We start from the raw sequence: 19,967 nt of genomic DNA, 5'->3' as shown, positions 1-19,967 counted from the left end.
TGTAAAAGTAGCAGTATGTTTGTCGTTTAGTGTTTTTTACTGATAGATCTCACCACTTGCTGGACCAATTCTTACCTCCACCCACAATTCTTACCTCCACCCTCCCAAGAAAAATAGCCATTTAAAAATAATCCTACAAAAATGTTGAATGACAAAAATCAAACTTCAACCATAAACCTTATTTTTTCTTACAAAACTATAGGTAATCTTGACAAGCATATCAAACCATTTTCCTTTGTCTTTTAAAATGTCTTATTTACCTACATATTCTTGCAAGCTTAAACTCATTTTTTGTACAGTTTTTTTCTGATTTCGAAAAAATTTTATTCGATCATGCCACGTTTTTTTTCACCATCTCGCCCCCTCCCTCCTTATTTCAAATTATCATGAAAATACTAACATTTTTTTATTTGTTAGTTTAGCAACCTTGGGGGCTTTAATTGAATTTTTATAAGTTGGTTTATTAAGTTGAGTGTCAAAACGTTTCAACCACTAATTGTAATCTACAGAAGGGGGAATTTTTGAATCATCACTGGGGATATACAGCAATTTTTCGGGGTAATTTTGAGTGTCATAATTGGGGATATACATCAATTTATCGGCCACTGTCTTATCCCTTTAGATGCCTGCTTCTTTGCACTTGTCATTGTTTGAACGCCCACATTTAGATTCTAATTTGAGAACTTTAATGGTAGAACATTAAAAAGAAAATCCTAAAATGAGACAATAAGAATAAAATTTGCTGGGTTGAGAAAGAAAGAATGGTTAATTAGTTGTAATTTTAATTCAGTTTAAATTAATCTTTTATGTTTCTCTCTCTGTCTGTCCGGATAATACAAGAATAGAGTGGGCACGAGCTATATGTAACTCTAGGGACCCTATGCCGACTTTCATTTGGGTCTTTGGAAATTAGTCGATGGCGTCGAAAATATTAACTCAGCCAAGTCGCTACAAAAGAGCAGAAAGCAATTTGCTATCAGCCGAAAGAGGTCACCACCACTGGGTGTCTGGGTTATAAATCCACTAGCAGAGATGCCCCTAGAGGCCTCTAGGGACTCTTGAGGAGGGGGGAGGAGGGGGTACAATTATTTTAGTTTAAAAAAGAAAAGTATATTTTTTTAGGGTCGGGGGGTGGGCGTAATTTTTTTTAGGAGTGATTTCTCTTTGGAGGGTAGTTGTATCCTCCCTCAAAATTGTTAAAAATCACTCTAGGACTTTGTAAATGAGAACCCTATCGGTTTAGTGGTTAGCGAGATCCTTCTGCACAGACACAAATACATAGAGATCCTGTTACTTTGTTATAGGATTATACCAATTTTACAATTGTTTAGATTATATGTAGACAAAACATTACACTTGCCTCCATGGGGATTGGGGGCGCCATGGATACGAGACCTATCCACGCACCTTGAAACATACTTTGCGTCTTAAAATTGCATTATTAGCGTCCATTCAAACAAAAGACAACCAACCGTTTGATTGCACAACCTTTGTTCGGAAGTCTTAACTGTGCATGGTAAGTGATTACTTGCGCCTGCATGTGAGCCAAGGCACTCCCCCTTCACTTACTATTGGTTTTACGCGCCTGTTATAGCAGTATTAGGTATTATTTTTAACGTCTCTATTACGACGCGGTGTGGTCTAGACTCGAACCTGACACCTTCCCGACAGCAAGCCGACACGATACCAGTTGCGCCAATGCCGCGGGTAATGATTATAGTAACTTTGATTCCCAATCAATGATTTGAATTTTTTAAACAAAAAAAATCTAAATAACTGATCTAACTGTGCGCGTGAGAGAGGGGGGGGGCAATGGGCTGTTTATTACACTAGTCTCCAAAGTTTTATATTAACGTTTTCTTATTCGTTGACATAACTACTTTGGGGACTTTGGTAAATTTTAATTGGATTTAAGTTGAGTGTTCAAACGTTTCAACCACTAATTTAATCTACATAAAGGGATGAATATCAATTTATCGGCCATTGTCTTACCCCTTTTGATCCTTGGTTATAGATACAATCCTTGTATAGAAGCAGGAATACAAAGATGAAAAGCTAAGAGAATATAATAATATTTATTTATAATAATAATAATATTCTATAATTTATGATATTGTTGCCTCAAATATTGGATATAATAATTTATGGATGGAATGTTTGTTAAAATGAATATTTTCCACAGTTAGTGATACTTACAGGAACACAATTCCAAGTTTGGAATTAGTAAGACAATTCTAACATTACAACATTAAATTAACAAAAAAAGCTAACTTTATAGACGGTCAAACGGACCCAACCTTATAATAGAAAAGCAAAAAGTAATAAACGAATCTTTATGCGATTATTACTTACTGAGAATAATATGGATAACTAGCGGCTTCGCCCCTAGCCTCTAGGGGATTTGCCCCAAGAGGTAATTTAAAAATAATTATAAAAAAAATATTAAAAATATAAATAAACAAGGATGACAACATCCATAAAAGCGAAGCACTGAAACGGTAGGACAAACGGACATTAACACTTGTATAGTGTTAGAACTTAATTATCATAATATAAATTTATAAGAGTCAAAGCAAAAGTAAATTTGTTGTAAAACTGCTTGATACAGGATAATTTTTATGGACATACTTACATTTTTAGGGCTTGATTATAGAGTTGCTTCGCTTATTACATTATACTTTGTTGTCCCAGGAATCAATATACCAAAAATCAGATCAATCCGATGATTTGATCACATAAAAATTTGTTGTTAAAAAAGTAAAAAAAATCAACATGTTTAAAATGGACGTACGGACATTTTGGTAATGATTATAGAGTTGCTACGCTTTCTAAATCGTACCTAACTACTAAAGGAATCACCATGCAAAATTTGAAATCGATAGGACAATTCTAACATGCCTAAATTAACGGAAAAAGCTATCCGTTACGGACGGACGGACGGACCGACTCTAATTATAGAAAAGCTTCGCTTTTAAAAATTGGAGGTGCCCTCACTAATTTTTCGAGAAAAAAAATTATTCGGATTTTTTTTGGGGGGGGGATGGGGTGAAGGTGTCCCATCCCCAAAGAAAATATCCTACCAATACCACCACAGGACCAGTAGGTACATTCCCTGAAGAGTAGAATCCGATCGGTTCAGTAGTTACCGAGATCTTAAGGGACAGACGGACGGACGTTCATCGTTCTACTTTGTATTATAGATAAAAATATTAATCCTTTGGATTATTATTTCCATAATAAAAAGTCTAACATCATTAATAATAACTCTGGCAAACACGGACATAGCAAGTTATTCAGATTTGGATGCATCAAATTCATTAGATATGTGTCAGGGCTCGGCAGCCACGCGTCAGCCGCCTGTAAGGCTTAGGGAAAACAACCTTTTACAATTTTTAAAATCATTTGGAAGCCTGAACCTGACCCAAATATGACTATTACAATTTTTCAACAAAAAAATCCAAGGCATCTAAATGCTTTTAAGTTAGAGGCTTAGACAAAGCTGACGCGCGACTGCCGAGCCCTGATATTTGTATTTAATTAAGATAACGAATTTTCGTTTAAAGCAAGCGAATTAATCTCGAAAGGATTACAACATCCATAAGTAGCGAACAGGGACGTCCAAGGGATACAGGGGTGATTAACCCCCATCCCCCTAATGAATTTGGAGGTGCCGTAGTACTAGGCACCTCCAAGCTTTTGACTTTTAATATTTACCCCCCCCCCTAATAAAAAAAAGCTTGGACGTTCTTTCCTCTAAGCTTGGACGCCCTTGGTAGCCAAGCACATAAATGATAAAGATATCATGAATTTTCAGCATGACTTTTTAAATTGCAGATTTATTTAATTAAACGAACACACAGGCAAAACGTATGTGTGGAAAAGTTTCGCTCCCAAACTATACTAGCGGCTGCGCCCCTAGCATATATAGCCTCTGTATAAATAGCGGTAAGAAATTGGGGGCACACAAAACGTCTTAAACCATGCAAAGACTAATATCTAAAAGTGAAATATCTTAAAATCAACCCTGGACTTATGTGAAGCTTCCCTAAATAAGATAAAACAATCTGTTCAGTAGTTAATCAAATCTTAAGTTTCAGACAAGAAAACTTAAGGACGTTATACAAAAGGATTTGGGTATACACCCCTAGCATCTAGGAGAACTGCATTCGAACGAGCAGAGATGGGCTAGAAAAATAGCTTAAAACCATCCGAAGACTCAATATAAACAATAGCCTAAAATCATAATAAATGTAAGTAACTGGACAAAGTTTCTTAAAAATCATCCATGTGACGTCATAAAAATGAGAGATTATCCATATATTTTTAGGGGTTTTCTTTCCCACTTCTCCTCTCATCTTCCTTATTTTTATGACGTTCTTTAGAAAGAAAAAAATTGACTTCTCTTTATTATAGGCTTAAATAATCAAAATATTTAGTACTGTTGGTTTTTATACGAAGTAGACTACAGCAAAACATTTAACCGATTTTTCGCTCTGAAAACCCAAGGATTATAACATTTGACTTCGAGAGATATCCTCTGGTTTAACGGAGACCTTGAGTATCTCTCATTTCTCTCTCTCTCTCTCTCTCTCTCTCCTTCTCTCTCTCTCTCTCTCTCTCTCTCTCTCTCTGGCTCTTTCTCTCTTACTATATCCTTAAGCATATGAATTTCGGAAAAAAAACTTCATAGATTAGTATTAGTTTGGTTCTGATTATGAAGTTGCATTCAATATATATTTATTTTTATAGAAAAAAATTAACATTAAATTATAAGTATAACTTTTTTACTTTTCTTACCCTAAAACAAAGCATATTCCAATATAATTGTTATCAATGAATGAAATTCAACAATAAAAGTTGAAAATTTTGAAAGCAAAACTGTTTTTTCCTACTTTAAATTCCCATACATATGATTTTTAATATTTTTCTCATATTAAAAAAAGGTAGCATATTGATAATAAAAATATTTTTGTATAATTATTAAACAAATTGGTATAGTCCTTTTCGTGGCAACGCGCCTTAAGGGGCGATTCTTCGTATTTTTCACAACAGCTTTTCTCCTATTTCTAGCACCTGCAGGGGCTCTAACCCTGCGGGGCCAATCGCCTGACCCTGTGGGGCAATCACCTAACCTAATATAACCTAACCTTAAACAACCTTCAAAAAGCTATTTTAAAAATAAAATAAATCTCCCTTTAAGGGGTGTTCCCACGAAAGGGACTTTTCCCAAACAAATTATTAGTTATTATTAGATGAAAATGTTATTGTTTCAAGTGATATGGTTCCTTTGTTTTGGGTGAGTAATAATTATTTCTCGTATTATAAACAGCTTTCCGCGGATATAAAATGTACAATTATAAGATTAAAACCAGATTTTTTAGCCCCGATATACCGAAGGCGCGGGCTAATAAAACTGCTTTTAATCTTATGGTAATACATTTTTATAATCGTAGAAAACTAAATTAATACGTTGCTAGACATAGTTTTATCGTAGGGATGAGAACCGGTTCTAATGCACAGAATATTAATCGTTTTCGAATGAATACGAGAATAGTTATTTCTCACATCGTATTATAAACAGCTTTCCGCGGATATAAAATGTATAACTTTAATATTAAAACCACATTTTTTAGTCCTGAGATACTGAAGGCACAGGCTTAAAAAACTGGTTTTAATCTAATGATTGTACACCTTTAAAACTATGCTAGACATAGTTTTTTAGTAGCATGGATGAAAATCGGTTCTAATCCACCGGATATTAATCAGTTTTGAATTGCCTAACTCCTGCGGGTAGCCCTAACCCTGCGGGACTACCCATTTACCAATACAATCTAACCTAACCTAAAGTAATAAACAAATAAATAAAACAATCCATAAATTATTTTCATCTATAATAAAAACTAGAATGATGTCTGTCCGTCCGTCCATCTGTCCGTCCGTCTGAAGCTTAAAATCTCGGTAACCACTGAACTGATCGGATTCTTCAGGGAATATACCTACTGGTCCTGTGGTGGTTTTAGGCTATTTTCTTGGGGGGTGGGACACCACCAATCCCCAAAAAAAAACAAAAAAACCCCCCCCTATTTTTTTTAGAGGCTAGTTTATTTATAAAATAAAAGAAGGTAATTATCAGTGCACAACAGTGTACTTTGAGTGAAAGTTCCCACTTTTTAAATATGGTTTTCTATCTTTAATACAAAGTAGCTTGATGTCTGTCCGTCTGTCTGTCCGAAGCTTAGATCTCGGTAACCGCTGAACCGAATGGGCTCTACTCTTCAGGGAATATACCTACTAATCCTGTGGTGGTTTTAAGCTATTTTCTTGAGGGGTGGAACTCCCCCAACCCCCCAACCCCCCACCCCTAAAAAATGAAAATCCCCCCTAAAAAATGGTTTTGAGGCAGTTACTTTACAAAATAATAGCAGCACCAGAAATACTTTTTTAAAATTACCTCTTGGGGCAAAGCCCCTAGAGGCTAGGGGCGAAACTTTTAATCTACAATACAAAGTATTGATTAAAAATTGCTCAAGGCCTCTTGAGATCCAAATTACTTTACATAATTAGAACGTTATTAAATGCTGTTAGTTGTGCAAAAAAATTGTAATTTTTTTACATTGTTGTTGTTATTATTGTCAGGTATCTAAAGGGACAAGACAATGACCGATAAATTGATGTAAACCTCAATGATGATACACAAAATAACCCCTTATGTAGATTACAATTAGTGATTGAAACGTTTGAACACTTAACTAAATGAATGAACCAACCAAAATTCAATAAAAATCCCCAGGGTTGTTAAGCCAGCGAATAAGAAAATGTTATTATAAAACTTTGGGGACTAGTATAAAACAGCCCAATGTTAATGTTTTTAAGTACAATCTACAGTTAGTAATATTACTATTTATGAAACTAAAATATTACCAAAAATATTTTGATCTACCTTTCCAGTATGGTTTTGAAACCGATTAAAACCGGTTTTTAACTATACTGAAAAATCGTGTATAGCATCGTATTACAGACAATTTTCCACGGATATCAAAAATAAAAATCAGAAAATTAAAACCAGTTTTGTTTTAATCATAATTTTTAATTTTAATATCCACTGAAAGCTATCTATAATACGATGTGTAATATGTATTATATAACTATCAAAGAGATTAAATTAAATAAAAAATACAGCAAAATTTAAATGATAGTAAAATTCAAATTGAATAGATTTTTTCCAAGAGGAAACGAAGGATTAAAGTGATAAAAAGGGAAAAATTGCATTTCTTTTACCAATATCTACATTTCTTACTGCTAGGGTTGGTACGACCTTTAGTTAAACGCGAACATTGAAGTCTAATGCTTTCAAGGCAATTTTAGAATCAAATAATTTTCATTAAATAGATCATAAAATATCTTTTCATATATTGACTAATAATTTTATCAAAATTATTTAAGAATTTACTTCAAATATAATTTTAGAATTAAGTAATGTTTGAAACTAATTATAATTCTTTATCGTATCGTATTAGAAACAGATTTCCGTGGATATTAAAATGAAAAGTTAAATATTAAAACCAGATTTGTTAGCCCTGAATGGCTAACAAAATAAGTATTAATCTTTTGTTTTTAATAATCGTAGAAAATTGTCAGGATTTTTCAGTATGACTGAGAACTGGTTTTAATCCTGTACATATTAATTAATTTCAAAGCCATACTGGAATAGTTATTTCTCGCATCGTATTATAAACAGCTTTCCGCGGATATAAAATGTACAATTATAAGATTAAAACCAGTTTTTTAGCCCCGAGGTGCCGAAGGCACCGGCTAAAAAAGCTGGTTTAAATCTTATGATTGTACATTTTAATATTCGTAGAAAGCTGGATATAATACGATGCTAGACATAGTTTTTTCGTATTCATGAGAACCGGTTCCTATCCGCCGGATTCAAATGAATACGAGGAAAATTATTCAGAATTTAACTCCTTTTGCTAAACCCTAACGTTGTCAATATTGGTTACTATAAAGTCATAAAAGGATTTATTGTTTTTTACTAGTAAAAGATGGATAGATTGCTTTTAAAAGCGAAGCTTTTCTATAATTAGGATAGGTCCGTACGTCTGTCCGTCCGAGACGGATAGCTTTTTTCGTTAATTTAGGCATGTTAGAATTTTCCCATGATTCCTGTAGTAGTTAGGTACGATTTAGAAAGCGTAACAACTCTGTAAACAATACCAGAATGTCCGTACATCCATTTTAAACATGTCGATTTTTAACTTTTTTGACAACAAATTTTTGTATGTTAAAATTATCCTATTCTTCTGATTTTTTGAAAACTGATTCCTATTACAACAAGGTACGATGTTATAAGCGAAGCATTTCTATAAACAAGTCCCAAAAATGTAAGTATGTCCTTAAACAGTATCATCTGTTTGTGCAGTTTTGCAACAAATTTTCTTAAAATATTGTTTGTACTGATGCTTTAATATTCTGCTAATTCAGTTCTGACAATCTACAAGTGTTAATGTTTGTTTGTCCTTCCATTTCAGAGCTTCGCTTTTATGGATGTTGTCATCCTTGTTTAGATAGGCGTTTTTTATAAGACTCCACCAGAGCACGTAAAATGAGCTTACCTGAAAAGGAAATAACACGTCTTAGCAGATTGCGAGATCTTTTAGTACAGAATTAGACACCAAGAGACAACCAGACATTCAATTTCTGTTATGTAAAGATATAAAAAATATATAATAGATTTTGCATTACAAGAAAATGCAAAGTAAGAAAAACTTTTTAAAAATCAATAAAAGAAATTAGGTCAATGTAAGAACCTCGTAAAAGTGTCGAACTATGACGTCAGAAAAAAATAACAATTAACTAATGAGAAGCCAGTATTCACTGTAATTGACCAATGGTAAAATATATAGCGGTCTCTCATTGGTTAATTATTAATTTTTTCTGACGTCATAGTCAGACACTTTTACTGGGTTCCAATGTAATATTGTATTGTAGTAGGACAATGTGTCTAAAAAATCAGCCATGTGACGTCATAAAAATGAGGGAGATGAGAAGACAAGTGGGAAAGGAAACCCCTTAAAAAAGAGATGTATAATCCCTCATTTTTATGATGTCACATGGCTTATTTTTGATACTCTTTGTCCTACTACTTTCAATTGATGGAAGTTATTATCCTTGATCCTCAAACTTTTATAGAATTGTCCCATTATTATGATTAAGATTGAACCAATTGTGTCACTTTCAATTCAAATATATGATGACCTAATTTTGATAGAAAATAATCAATTTATAGTTTATACCTATTTTTGCACATTATTTTGAAATGAGAGCAGACTTAAATTCAGGTTTGAGGCTGGAAATAATGGTAGAACCATCAAGAAAAGATGGTTTACTCAACAAGCATCAATACTCGTTTGTTCTAATGTTTTTTCAGAGCTTCGGTTTTATGACGTCATACGATAAAATAACCAAATGAGAGGCCAGCATAAATTTTACCATTGGTCAATTACAGTGTATACTGGGCTCTCATTGGCTATTATATCGTATGACGTCATAATCTGTGGAAGTACTTTAGTCATCTTCAAAATCCATGTATATTTAAATAAATGATAATTGTAAGATATTCATGGATATAGTATATTTATTACAGGGCAATCATTTATTGGTCAGTTCGTTCATCCATTAGGAGAGGAGAGGATGGGGTACGGGGCCAGCTACAAGTTGCACTTTACTAGAGTACATGATAATCTGGTGTAAGATCCAAGTAATAATAAACCCATAAAGCACAACTAATCAAAAATTAAAATTAGGGTGTCAATATAAAAAGTAGGCCATTACTATTAAAATAAACCCCCCAAAAAAGCCACATAATTCAACAAATAAAATCACTAGAATGTCAATAACAGATTTGCAATCGATATGCCCACTTTAACATACATAAATTCACAATCAACGCTATACGTCACATCATTTTTACAGACACATGAACTAACATAAAGTTTGAAAATTTATGTCAAAAAAACTCCAAATTAATTTGTGTTTTCTTATTGACATAGACATAAACACTTATTATAAAACACTTATTAACTAAAGAAAGGTATCAAACAAAGTTTTGGCATTTTAAATTTAGGTAAAATTATATTTAAACATATATAATTTGACTTCATTGTTTTATAGATTTGTATAACTTTTTGTAGATTTGAAATTTAGTAATAATTATTATTTTTTTATTCTCTAACAGAACATGGTAATTAAAGACTGTTTTGGGCCAAGGCCTTTCCCCACACTCTTTAAATTCCGCCGTTATGACGCAGTTCGAGACGGGATTCGAACCCGTAACCTTCTATAAGATATGCGGATTTGCAACAATCGCGGACTTTAAAAAAGAAAAAGAAAACATCTAACACTAACAGCTAACTAATCAAAGTAGACAAAACAAAAATATTTTGTTAATGGTTTTGCTGACTTTTTAAAAGCGAAGCTTTTCTATAATTAGGGTCGGTCCGTCCGTCCGTCCGAGATAGTTAGCTTTTATTCGTTAATTTAGGCATGTTAGAATTGTCCTATCGATTTCAAACTTTGCATGGTGATTCCTGTAGTAGTTAGGTACGATTTAGAAAGCGTAGCAAATCTATAATCGTTACCAGAATGTCCGTACGTTCATTTTAAACATGTTGATTTTTTTACTTTTTTAATAACAATTTTTTATATGATAAAATCATCCGATTGATCTGATTTTTTGATTACTGATTCCTATTACAATAAGGTACAATATTATGAGCGAAGCATCTCTATAAACAAGTATTATAATGTCAGTATGTCCTTAAACAGAATTCTGTATTTAAGAAGTTTTGCAACAAATTTACGTATAATTTTGTCAAACCTTATATTTTCATATTTTGTATATTCAGTTCTGACACTCAATAAAATTTAATGTTAGTCTGTCATATCGTTTCAGAGCTTCGCTTTTATGGATGTTGTTATCCTTGTTAAGCGTTAGACTAATATAAATTATTTTGTGTAATAGTCCAACATTTAATTTGAAGGTTTGCAATTGATTAGTGTAAAAAGATGGCGCGAAGTTATATAAAGTGGTGAGGAATTGGAAAGAATTTAGACGAAATAGACCCGTTGATCCAATATCTTTGTTTGGAGAATTTATTAAAAGCGAAGCTTTTCTAAAATTAGGTTTTTTTCGTTAATTTAGGCATGTTAGAAATGTTCTATCAATTTCAAACTTTGCAGGATGATTCCTGTAGTAATAAGGTACGATTTAGAGAGCGTAGCAACTCTATAATCGTTACCAGAATGTCCGTACATCTATTTTAAAAAGTTATTTTTTGATTTTTTAACAACAGTTTTTTATGTGATATAATCATCCAATTGATCTGATTTTAGGAGTACTGATTCCTATTACAATAAGGTACAATAATATAAGCAAAGAATCTCTATAATCAAGTCCTAAAAATGTATGGGGATGGATAAAAAGAGATATGTTTCGAATATTTAAACTTAGTTTTTAAAAGCGAAGCTATTCTATAATTATTAAAACCGAAGCTTTTCTATAATTAGGGTCGGTCCTTCCGTACGTCCGTCCGTCCGTCCGAGACAGATAGCTTTTTTCGTTAATTTAGACATGTCAGAATTGTCCTATCGATTTTAAACTTTGCATGGTGATTCCTGTAGTAGTACGATTTAGAAAGCGTAGCAACTCTATAATCATTACCAGAATGTCCTTACGTCCATTTTAAACATATTACACAACAAATTTCTATGTGATCTAATTATCCGATTGTTCTGATTTTTGGTATACTGATTACTGGGACAACAAAGTACAATATTTTAAGCAAAGCAACTCTTTTTAAATGGACGTACGGACTTTCTGTTTACAATCATATAGTCGCTACACTTTCTAAATCGTACCTAACTGTTACAGGAATCGTCAGACAAAATTTAAAATCGATTGGGCAATTCTGACTTGCTAAAATTTAACAAATTTGCAGCTCAAAAAATGATTTAATCCTTAACGGTCGGGGGGGGGGGGGCGTTGAACGCCCCCCCATCTGGTTTTTTCTATCTCATTTTCTGTGTGTGAAAGATAAAGAGCCCAAACTGCTTGACTTTTTAAGTATGGGTATGACACATAACTGAGAGTTGGAATTTTTTGAATATCTCCATCATGGCGGGCACAGGATGCCAGCAAACCTGGCAGGGTCATCCAGGTAAAGAACAAAAATTTGTTTTTGACTTAAACAAAGCATTTTATCTTACCAAAATACTAAAATATCCTCTAGTAGTACATCCTCATATTAAATACAGGTGTTCAAGTCAATTTCAGGTTCCAGGTATGATCCTGCAGGTCCTGATCCTCCAGGTCTCCAGAAATCTTTAAAATGCTCCTGTGGCCGCAAATTTTGACTTAAAGACTTCAAATTTTAAACTTAAGCTTTTCTTACATGTCTACATAATGTATTAAAATTTCATCCCCGCCGTTTTCCCGCCGGCCGCCGACTGCGGCGGCTGGCAGCTGCCAAGTACAGCTGCGGCCGCTGAAACTTATAAAATTTAAATAAAAATAAACATTTTCTGCAAAAAAAAAATTTTCTAGCTTTAAAAATAAAAAAAATACAGCCGTTTGACATTTTTAAGTAAAAAAGGACCTAAAAACAAAGGTTGTTAAATAAAAGGGTGAAGGAAGCGGAAATTGACCTTGACCTACTTAAGGTCGGAAATTCACCATAACACAGGGGACTAGCACAAAAAAATGTAGCCCTCTAGCTCTAATAGGAACTGAGATAATGAGGGGGGGCGTTGAACGCCCCCCCCCCCCCGACTGATTAAGGTGCGACAAGGGGCCCGACTGTTAAGGGTTAAACGAAAGTTTATATCAATAATTTTTTCGCTTATTTTATAGACTAGTAAAAACTTTATTTCATTGCCAAATTAGATTTTGATTAAGTTTTATAGAATTGGTAAGGTATAAAACCTAAAAATATTATTCATAATGTTCAATTTTGTTTAGTTTTTTATTTAATAGAAATAATATCTAGATAGATTTAAAAGAAGTAAAATTGCTCCCAATTAAAAATCGGGGAGATTTTTAATAGTTTTACGGTATTATTTCCCGTATCACTTCGAAACCAATTAATTTCCGGAGGATTAGCACCGGTTCCCCGTGCCTTCGGCATATCGGGTCTAAAGAAACTGACTTTAATCTTATAATTGTGCATTTTATATCCGTGGAAAGCTGTTTATGATACAATGCAATGCGAGAAATAACTATTATCAATTTTAAAAATGATTCTTGAATGGATGTTGCAGAAAGGATTAATGATTTGAAATTTTACCCGAAAAGACATTTTATTTATTCATTTAAATGTCAGAAAGACATTTTATAGTTCTATATCTTTCACGCAACTGATTTCAAACTAAAAATTTTCTTGGGGTTAGGTAGCTTATTTAAAAAGCCCTGCCGGGTCGCTCTATAAAAGGGTAAACACCTAGACTTATGATGTATATAATAAATATGGTATAGATGAGTAACCAGACAACTACCTGGATCCCCCTGTTAATGACCTCTTTCGTCTGCTAGCAAATTGCTTTCTGTTTTTTAGCGACTTGATTGTGTTAATATTCCTAACGCTATTATTAATTTTCATAGACCCAATTGAAAGTCGGCACAGGGTCCTTGGGAAGGGGAATACAGTTATTTAACCCCTTCCCACTGTTTACTCTAATCTATATTACAAAGTAGAACGATGTCTGTCTGTCCGTCAGTCCGCCTGTTCTTCTTCTTGTAGCCCTCATATCTCAGTTGGTATCATCATCATCAACGTTGGTGGCCAGGTTTAGGAATCTGGCACACTCCAGAGGTCTCAGCCAAAGGTCACGTGTAGTGAGGGTGGTGGGGTTGGCTGGGCAGTTAAACAGGTGTTCTGTCGTATGTTCTGGTTGCTGACAGAGTGGACAGATATCTGGAACTGGTTCTCTTTTACTTATTCTGGACATAAAGCTTTGCAGCATGACACTATATCCAGATCTAAGTTGTGCCAGCGTTGATCTTGTGGCTCTGGGGAGGTCCTTTTCAGAGGCACAGATCTTGGGGGGGGGAGCCCCAAGGACCTTGTTGGGCTCAAAATTAGCAATTTGTTCACGAACAGAGTTTGTGTGTATGACCTTTAGTCTCTGTTTGTAAACGTCAGTAGGAAGGTCAGGGTAGGACATCTGACTTATTTCCTGACCAAACTTGGACACCAGGGTTTCGTTCATCTGGCGTCCTCTGGGGGGTGGGGGTTCGTTCCAGTCAACTCTGTTGGGATGGTTCGGCAACTGTGTTGACAGCAGGAACTGTTTGCTGAGCATTTCACAATGCTCTTTGACCATCATGACCTTAGTCTCCTGATGGAGGTGGTCAGGTTTGGTCATTCTGTGGCAACCTGTGGCTGCCCGCAGGGCAGCATTCTGGGCGACCTGGATGACATCCCAGGTTGTGTCGGCCAAGGCAGGTGTCCATATCGGACAGCAGTAATTGATGAGGGATTGGCCTATGGCTTTGAAGGTGGTTGTGATGGTCTCCTTGTCTTTGCCCCAGGTCGAGCCTGTCAATGCCAAGAGTACATTGTTCTTGGCCTGGAGCTTAGACTTCAGATTAGCAGCATGCTGTCTGAAGGAGAGCAGGGTGTCAAAACAAATACCCAGGAATGTAGGTTTCTTAACAGTAGGTACAACTTGTCCATCCACTTCAATCTGTAGTACTACGCCGGCATCATTTGAGAATGTTGAAAACACAGTAGCAGATGATTTGGAAGGACTGATGAAGAGGTTGCGGCCCTTAAACCAGTCATTTAAGGTGGCCAAGTAACTGTTAAGTTCTCTGACAATGGGGTCAAACGTGGGTCCAGAGTTTAACACATTGCTGTCATCAGCATACGTGACAAGTTTGATTTTACCTGGAGGGGATGGCATGGTAGACATGTAGAGGTTAAACAGGATGGGGGAGAGTACTCCACCCTGGGGGACCCCCTGTTTAACCTTCCGGTATTTGGAGATGGAATTCCGGAACAGGACGTACGTCTGTCTGCCTCTCAGGTATCCACACAGGAATCTCTTGATATAGGAATCAAGGGGGAGGTTGTTGATGTCCCGAAGAAGAATGTGATGGTCAACAGTATCGAATGCTTTTGATAAGTCAATAGCAACGGATACTGTCCTGTGGACTGGTTTCTTCCTGTTCAAACCTTTGTCGATGTGGTCACGAATGCTCTGTAGTGCAGTAAGGGTAGATCTTCCCTTCCGGAAACCATGCTGGTGGTCAGCAAGGTCTATGGCATCCGTCAGGTACGGTAGGATCAGTGCCTCCAGGATCTTTGCTGGTGGTGAAAGTAGGGAGACTGGGCAATAACTTGATCCTTTGTTTGCCGGTTTACCTGGTTTCAGAAGGGTGATAATTTTGGCTGTCTTCCATTTGCCAGGAGTCTGGCCTGAGCTCAGAACAAGATTGAAAAGATCTGTCAGGAACTTGATGCCATGTGGTCCTAAGTTCTTGAGCATAATGGGAGACAAACCATCTGGACCTATAGCCTTGGAATTCTTGGCTCTCTTAATGGCTGCTGCTGTTTGGGCAGGGGTAAATTTAATCTGTGGTTGATGTTTTGGTTTACTTTGCATGGAACGAAGTGTGCTGCGAAGCTCCTTTTCCGGTTTTTTGCTTATTTCTGGTGTATATTGTTGATTAAATTTATTAGCCATTTTTGTTGCATCATTGGTAGGTTTTCCATCATCAAAGTCTATGCCCTGGTTGTCTGGTTGGGCGGGTTGATCATTAAGACTTTTGATGGTCTTCCAAAGCTTCTGACTACCTGGCTGACATGTTGACAGGTATTCTTGCCATTTTTCCTTCCTATGGTCTCTAATTAATTTATTGATGTCCTTATTGAGATCTGGAAGGCGATTGTCAGCAGGGTCAGTCTTTTTGATGTTATCCCGTTCATCTATGAGTCTTGCTGCCTCTGTAGGTAGGGCGTTGTAGGTACGAGGAATTCTACCGGCAGGAATGAAGTTATTTGCTGCTTGCTGGACTATTTTGGTGAAGTATTTTTCGGCCTCGTATACGTCTGTGACCTCTCTGGCCGAGGAGAAAATATTTTCTGTATACTCTTGGAATTTTTGCCAGTCAGCTTTGTTAAAGTTGACGTAGGTAAAATGAGGAGTGTTGGACTTCTTAATTTCAGCTTCAAGACTAATAATGATAGGAAGATGGTCAGAACTAAGACTGTTGTCAAGATTCCAGTTGACAGTTGGAATCAGGTTGGAGGAAGCCATGCTGATATCAGGAGCTGTTGAAGCATTGGCTGTGACTCTAGTAGGCTGATCTTCGTTGATTACTCCGAAGTTCAAGCCAGTGATGGTGTCAACTATGAGTCTTCCTCTAGCATCTTCGTTGGCCTCAGAGTGCCACAGTTGGTGGTGAGCATTTACGTCGCCAAGGATTAGGGATGATGTTCCTAAATCATCAAAAAGATGTCCAATAGGTGGCGAGTAATTTTGGCTGCAGCTGCTCTGAGGTGGGATGTAAACATTTCGTATGTAAAGTGGTTCGTTGTTTTTGCCAGGTAAACTGATGGTAAGGGTCTCCAAGTGTTGGTCCTGTTCCAGAGAATTTGGTGGTTTTTCAAGGTTGAAAGTAACATCCTTATGAACAAGGAATGCTAGACCTCCACCCTTGTTTGTTCCTCTGTCTTTACGTACGAAGGTGTAGTTGGGTGTTTTCAGCTTTTTAGATTTACCAGTGAGCTTTGTTTCTTGAATTGCTCCTATCATGATTTTCTTCTTTTCCATATAGTGGAGAAGTTCATCGATTTTGCCGACAATACCGTTGATGTTATGTTGGAGTATTTTCAAGTTAGAGCTGTTTCTTGAGTTGTGTTGTTGTTGTTGATGTTGAGGGGGAGGGGGGGGAGGACGTGGGGGGGGGGTGGTGAAGGGCGTCTACGACGAGGGGGGTGTGAAGGGGGAGTAGGGCTGCCTCGTTTTGGGGGGGAAATTTGAGGGGAAGGGGGGGTAATTTGCGAGGGCGGGCGGCCACGTTGAGGGGGGGTAGATTTAGGGGGGGGCTTAGGTACAACATTTATGCAACAGGGTCCAGTCCAGGATGTAAATTTCTTGCGTTCATTTGCGGATTTTAACTGTGAACATTTGACATGGAGCCATCCATTGCATTTACTGCATTCTACACATGTTGCGATGATTTTCTTGCTACAGACTGTGCAGAACCAGGCAGGACCTGGGTTCGGTTCAATACCAGCTATCAGCAGGAGTAGCCGAATAAGACTTGCTGGTCTAGTCTTACTCTTTGTCAAACATACTAAAAACTCGAGTTAGCTGCGGGGTGAGCCACATTGTCGTTGATGTTAAAAAAGGGGAGTCCTCTGGTTGTTGATGTTGATGATGATACAAGTTGGATGGTTGGGAGATTGTACTCGTTTGCTCTTGGCTTCCCCGCAGCTGCTGATGTTGTTGCTGTTGCAGTAGAAGGTGGATCCGCGACGTAGACACGGCAAACATAGGACCCTGTCCCTTAAGATCTCGGTAACCATTGAACCGATCGGATTCTACTCTTCAGGGAATATACCTACTGGTCCTGTGGTGGTTTTAGGCTATTTTCTTAGGGGGTAGGACACCCCTAACCCCCCCCCCCAAAAAAAAAAATAAAAAATAAAAAATTCCCCCCCCCCCAATTTTTTTTTCATGCATAGGTACCTATATAATTTTCTTCAATTTTTTGGGGCAGCTCAAATTTTTTTCCCCCTGAAAATTTTGAAATTGATACTGGGGCAGCTCCAATTTTTTTTAATTACCTCTTTGGGCAAAGCCCCTAGAGGCTAGGGGCAAAGCCGCTAGTATAATATAAGTACATTAAATTACTCTCTTATAGTCTTCAATTCAAAGTTAACATATCCTAATATAATTGGAAATAGATTATAATTAAAATATCTATGTTTCTCAGAGTTATTCAATACCTTACATTACCGTATTTATTTATTTCGCATAATAGATTATCTTATTATTTCCACTCTACTCGAAATTAAAATTATTCTTGTTTATTCAAATAGACAAAATGTTTATAAGTTTGTTTAAGTTGAACTTTCTTCTTTTGTTTTTCATGTTAAAACTTTTAATTTGCTCATTTATTACAAGTATACCAACTTAATAAGCGTTCATTTCCCGAACTTTTTGTTCTACTCACAATTGGGTTATGAACATGTAAGAGGTTTTACAACCATTGTTTTATTTTAATTATCTTACATCTTACCTGTAAATTCTATAAAACTATCCTTTGCTTGTTTTTAGCTCCCTTTTACCAACCCAATCTTAAGATTAATTTTTGTTAATCTTGGCCATTTTTCAATGATTTTTCAAAGTAAAACAAGAAAGAAGTAGTTTTGAAAACTAATCTTGTTTTATTCATGATCATCATTGCCTTATAGTTCTCATTAGAACATAGGCCACGCACAATGGTTCTGCAATCTTCCTTAGATTGGGTAAGTTTTGAGAGGCATCACTGAAAGATGATATTTATATTTTCTTATCTTTCAGTTTTCTAAGGAGTCCCCCCTCCCCTGGTTGTTCTTGGTCTACCTGGATTTTTTTTTGGGATTCCACGTCAAGGCTTGATTGGATGGGTCACCATGACCTTTCCTTAAATTTTGCCCCAACCATCTCCATTTTCTATGTTTTATGGTCAGTTTGTGTTAAAAAAGCTCAGTATTTGAGATCTTTTTCGGTCCAAAGATCTTTTGGATTCTACTTGTTTCATTCCTGATATTTAAATGTTTGAATTTGTCAAAAAGTAAATTTTTTTATCATTAACTTTCAACCTTCAACTTTTTTTTTTTAATATTTTACAATTTAGTCTTTGTTTTAATACACTAGCGGCTTCGCCCCTAGCCTATAGGGGCTTTGCCTCAAGAGGTAATTAAAAAAATTGGGGGATTATTTTTTTGGGGGAAATTGTGGGTGTTCCAGCCCCCAAGAAAATAGCCTAAGACCACCACAGGACCAGTAGGTATATTCCCTGAAGAGTAGAATCTAATCGGTTCAGTGGTTACTGAGATCTTAAGGGACGGAAAGACAGACAGACAGACGGACGGACAAACATCAAGCTACTTTGTATTGTAATAATTATCTATTACAAAACTTCTTGTTTATTTTTTTTCTATTGTATATATTTTCTAAACACTAACAATCAAACATAAAAAAGGTCAACTGAATTTTAATTTCCGATTGTGTACACAGTTTCCTCGGTGTTTCCTCATCCTATCATAAAATTTACTACTAGCTAAAAAAGTTTCAAACTTACCAAAAAAAATCTAAAGTTGAAAAATTTAAATTTTGAATGTATAAATCGTTTGTAGCTTTTTTAGCTAGTAGTAAATATTGAGATAGGATGAGGAAACTGTACACATTCGGAAATTAAAATTTAGTTCATCTATTTTCTAAACACTAACAATCAAACATAAAGAAACTATTGAAACTATGAACTATATTCTGATAATTTTGCAAGACAATAAACTTAATCAAGGACAATAATGTCCATTTGAAGCAACGTTTCTTGCAAGAATATGTTTTATTTGTAAGCAGTTGTAAGATTAAAAAAAAACATATAAATTTTAAAAAAAATTTTTTTGAATGATAACCAATTAATGCATGACTAATGTTTTTTTAGGAAAAAAAAACTGCTTCATTATGGAAACGTTGAATAATGAAAGTATAGGAACAAAAGGACTAAATTGGCCAGTTTTTATATCTAGATAAAGTATGATAAATAACAAGAGAAAAAAGTATACCATTGTACATAGCTGAAAATATTTTGTATTTTAATTAAAAGCAGAATAAAGAAGCAAAAATATGGATAATCTAAAGTTTAATTTAGCCTTTGGTACAAAAAATCATATATTTCTAAAGAACAA

At 35.5% G+C, this 19,967-nt stretch overlaps 1 protein-coding gene across 1 annotated transcript in view; it reads left to right on the top strand.

Moving 5' to 3' along the window:
* Positions 1-5,245: 5,245 nt before the first annotated feature.
* The window catches only part of LOC145330271 (glutamate-gated chloride channel alpha-like), a 52,408-nt gene continuing 37,686 nt past the window's right edge, over positions 5,246-19,967 (top strand). The window contains exon 1 of the mRNA XM_080174900.1: positions 5,246-5,296. Within this exon, the coding sequence (XP_080031026.1) occupies positions 5,253-5,296 (44 nt within the window). The 5' untranslated portion in view covers positions 5,246-5,252. The remainder of the gene's footprint in view (positions 5,297-19,967) is intronic.

Source organism: Acartia tonsa, chromosome 10 (assembly GCF_053477335.1).
Source record: "Acartia tonsa isolate MP-2025a chromosome 10, ASM5347733v1, whole genome shotgun sequence".
Taxonomy (NCBI): Eukaryota; Metazoa; Arthropoda; class Copepoda; order Calanoida; family Acartiidae; genus Acartia; species Acartia tonsa.
The sequence above is the reverse complement of the archived record's forward strand: the minus strand, read 5'-3'. Positions and strand labels throughout refer to the sequence as shown.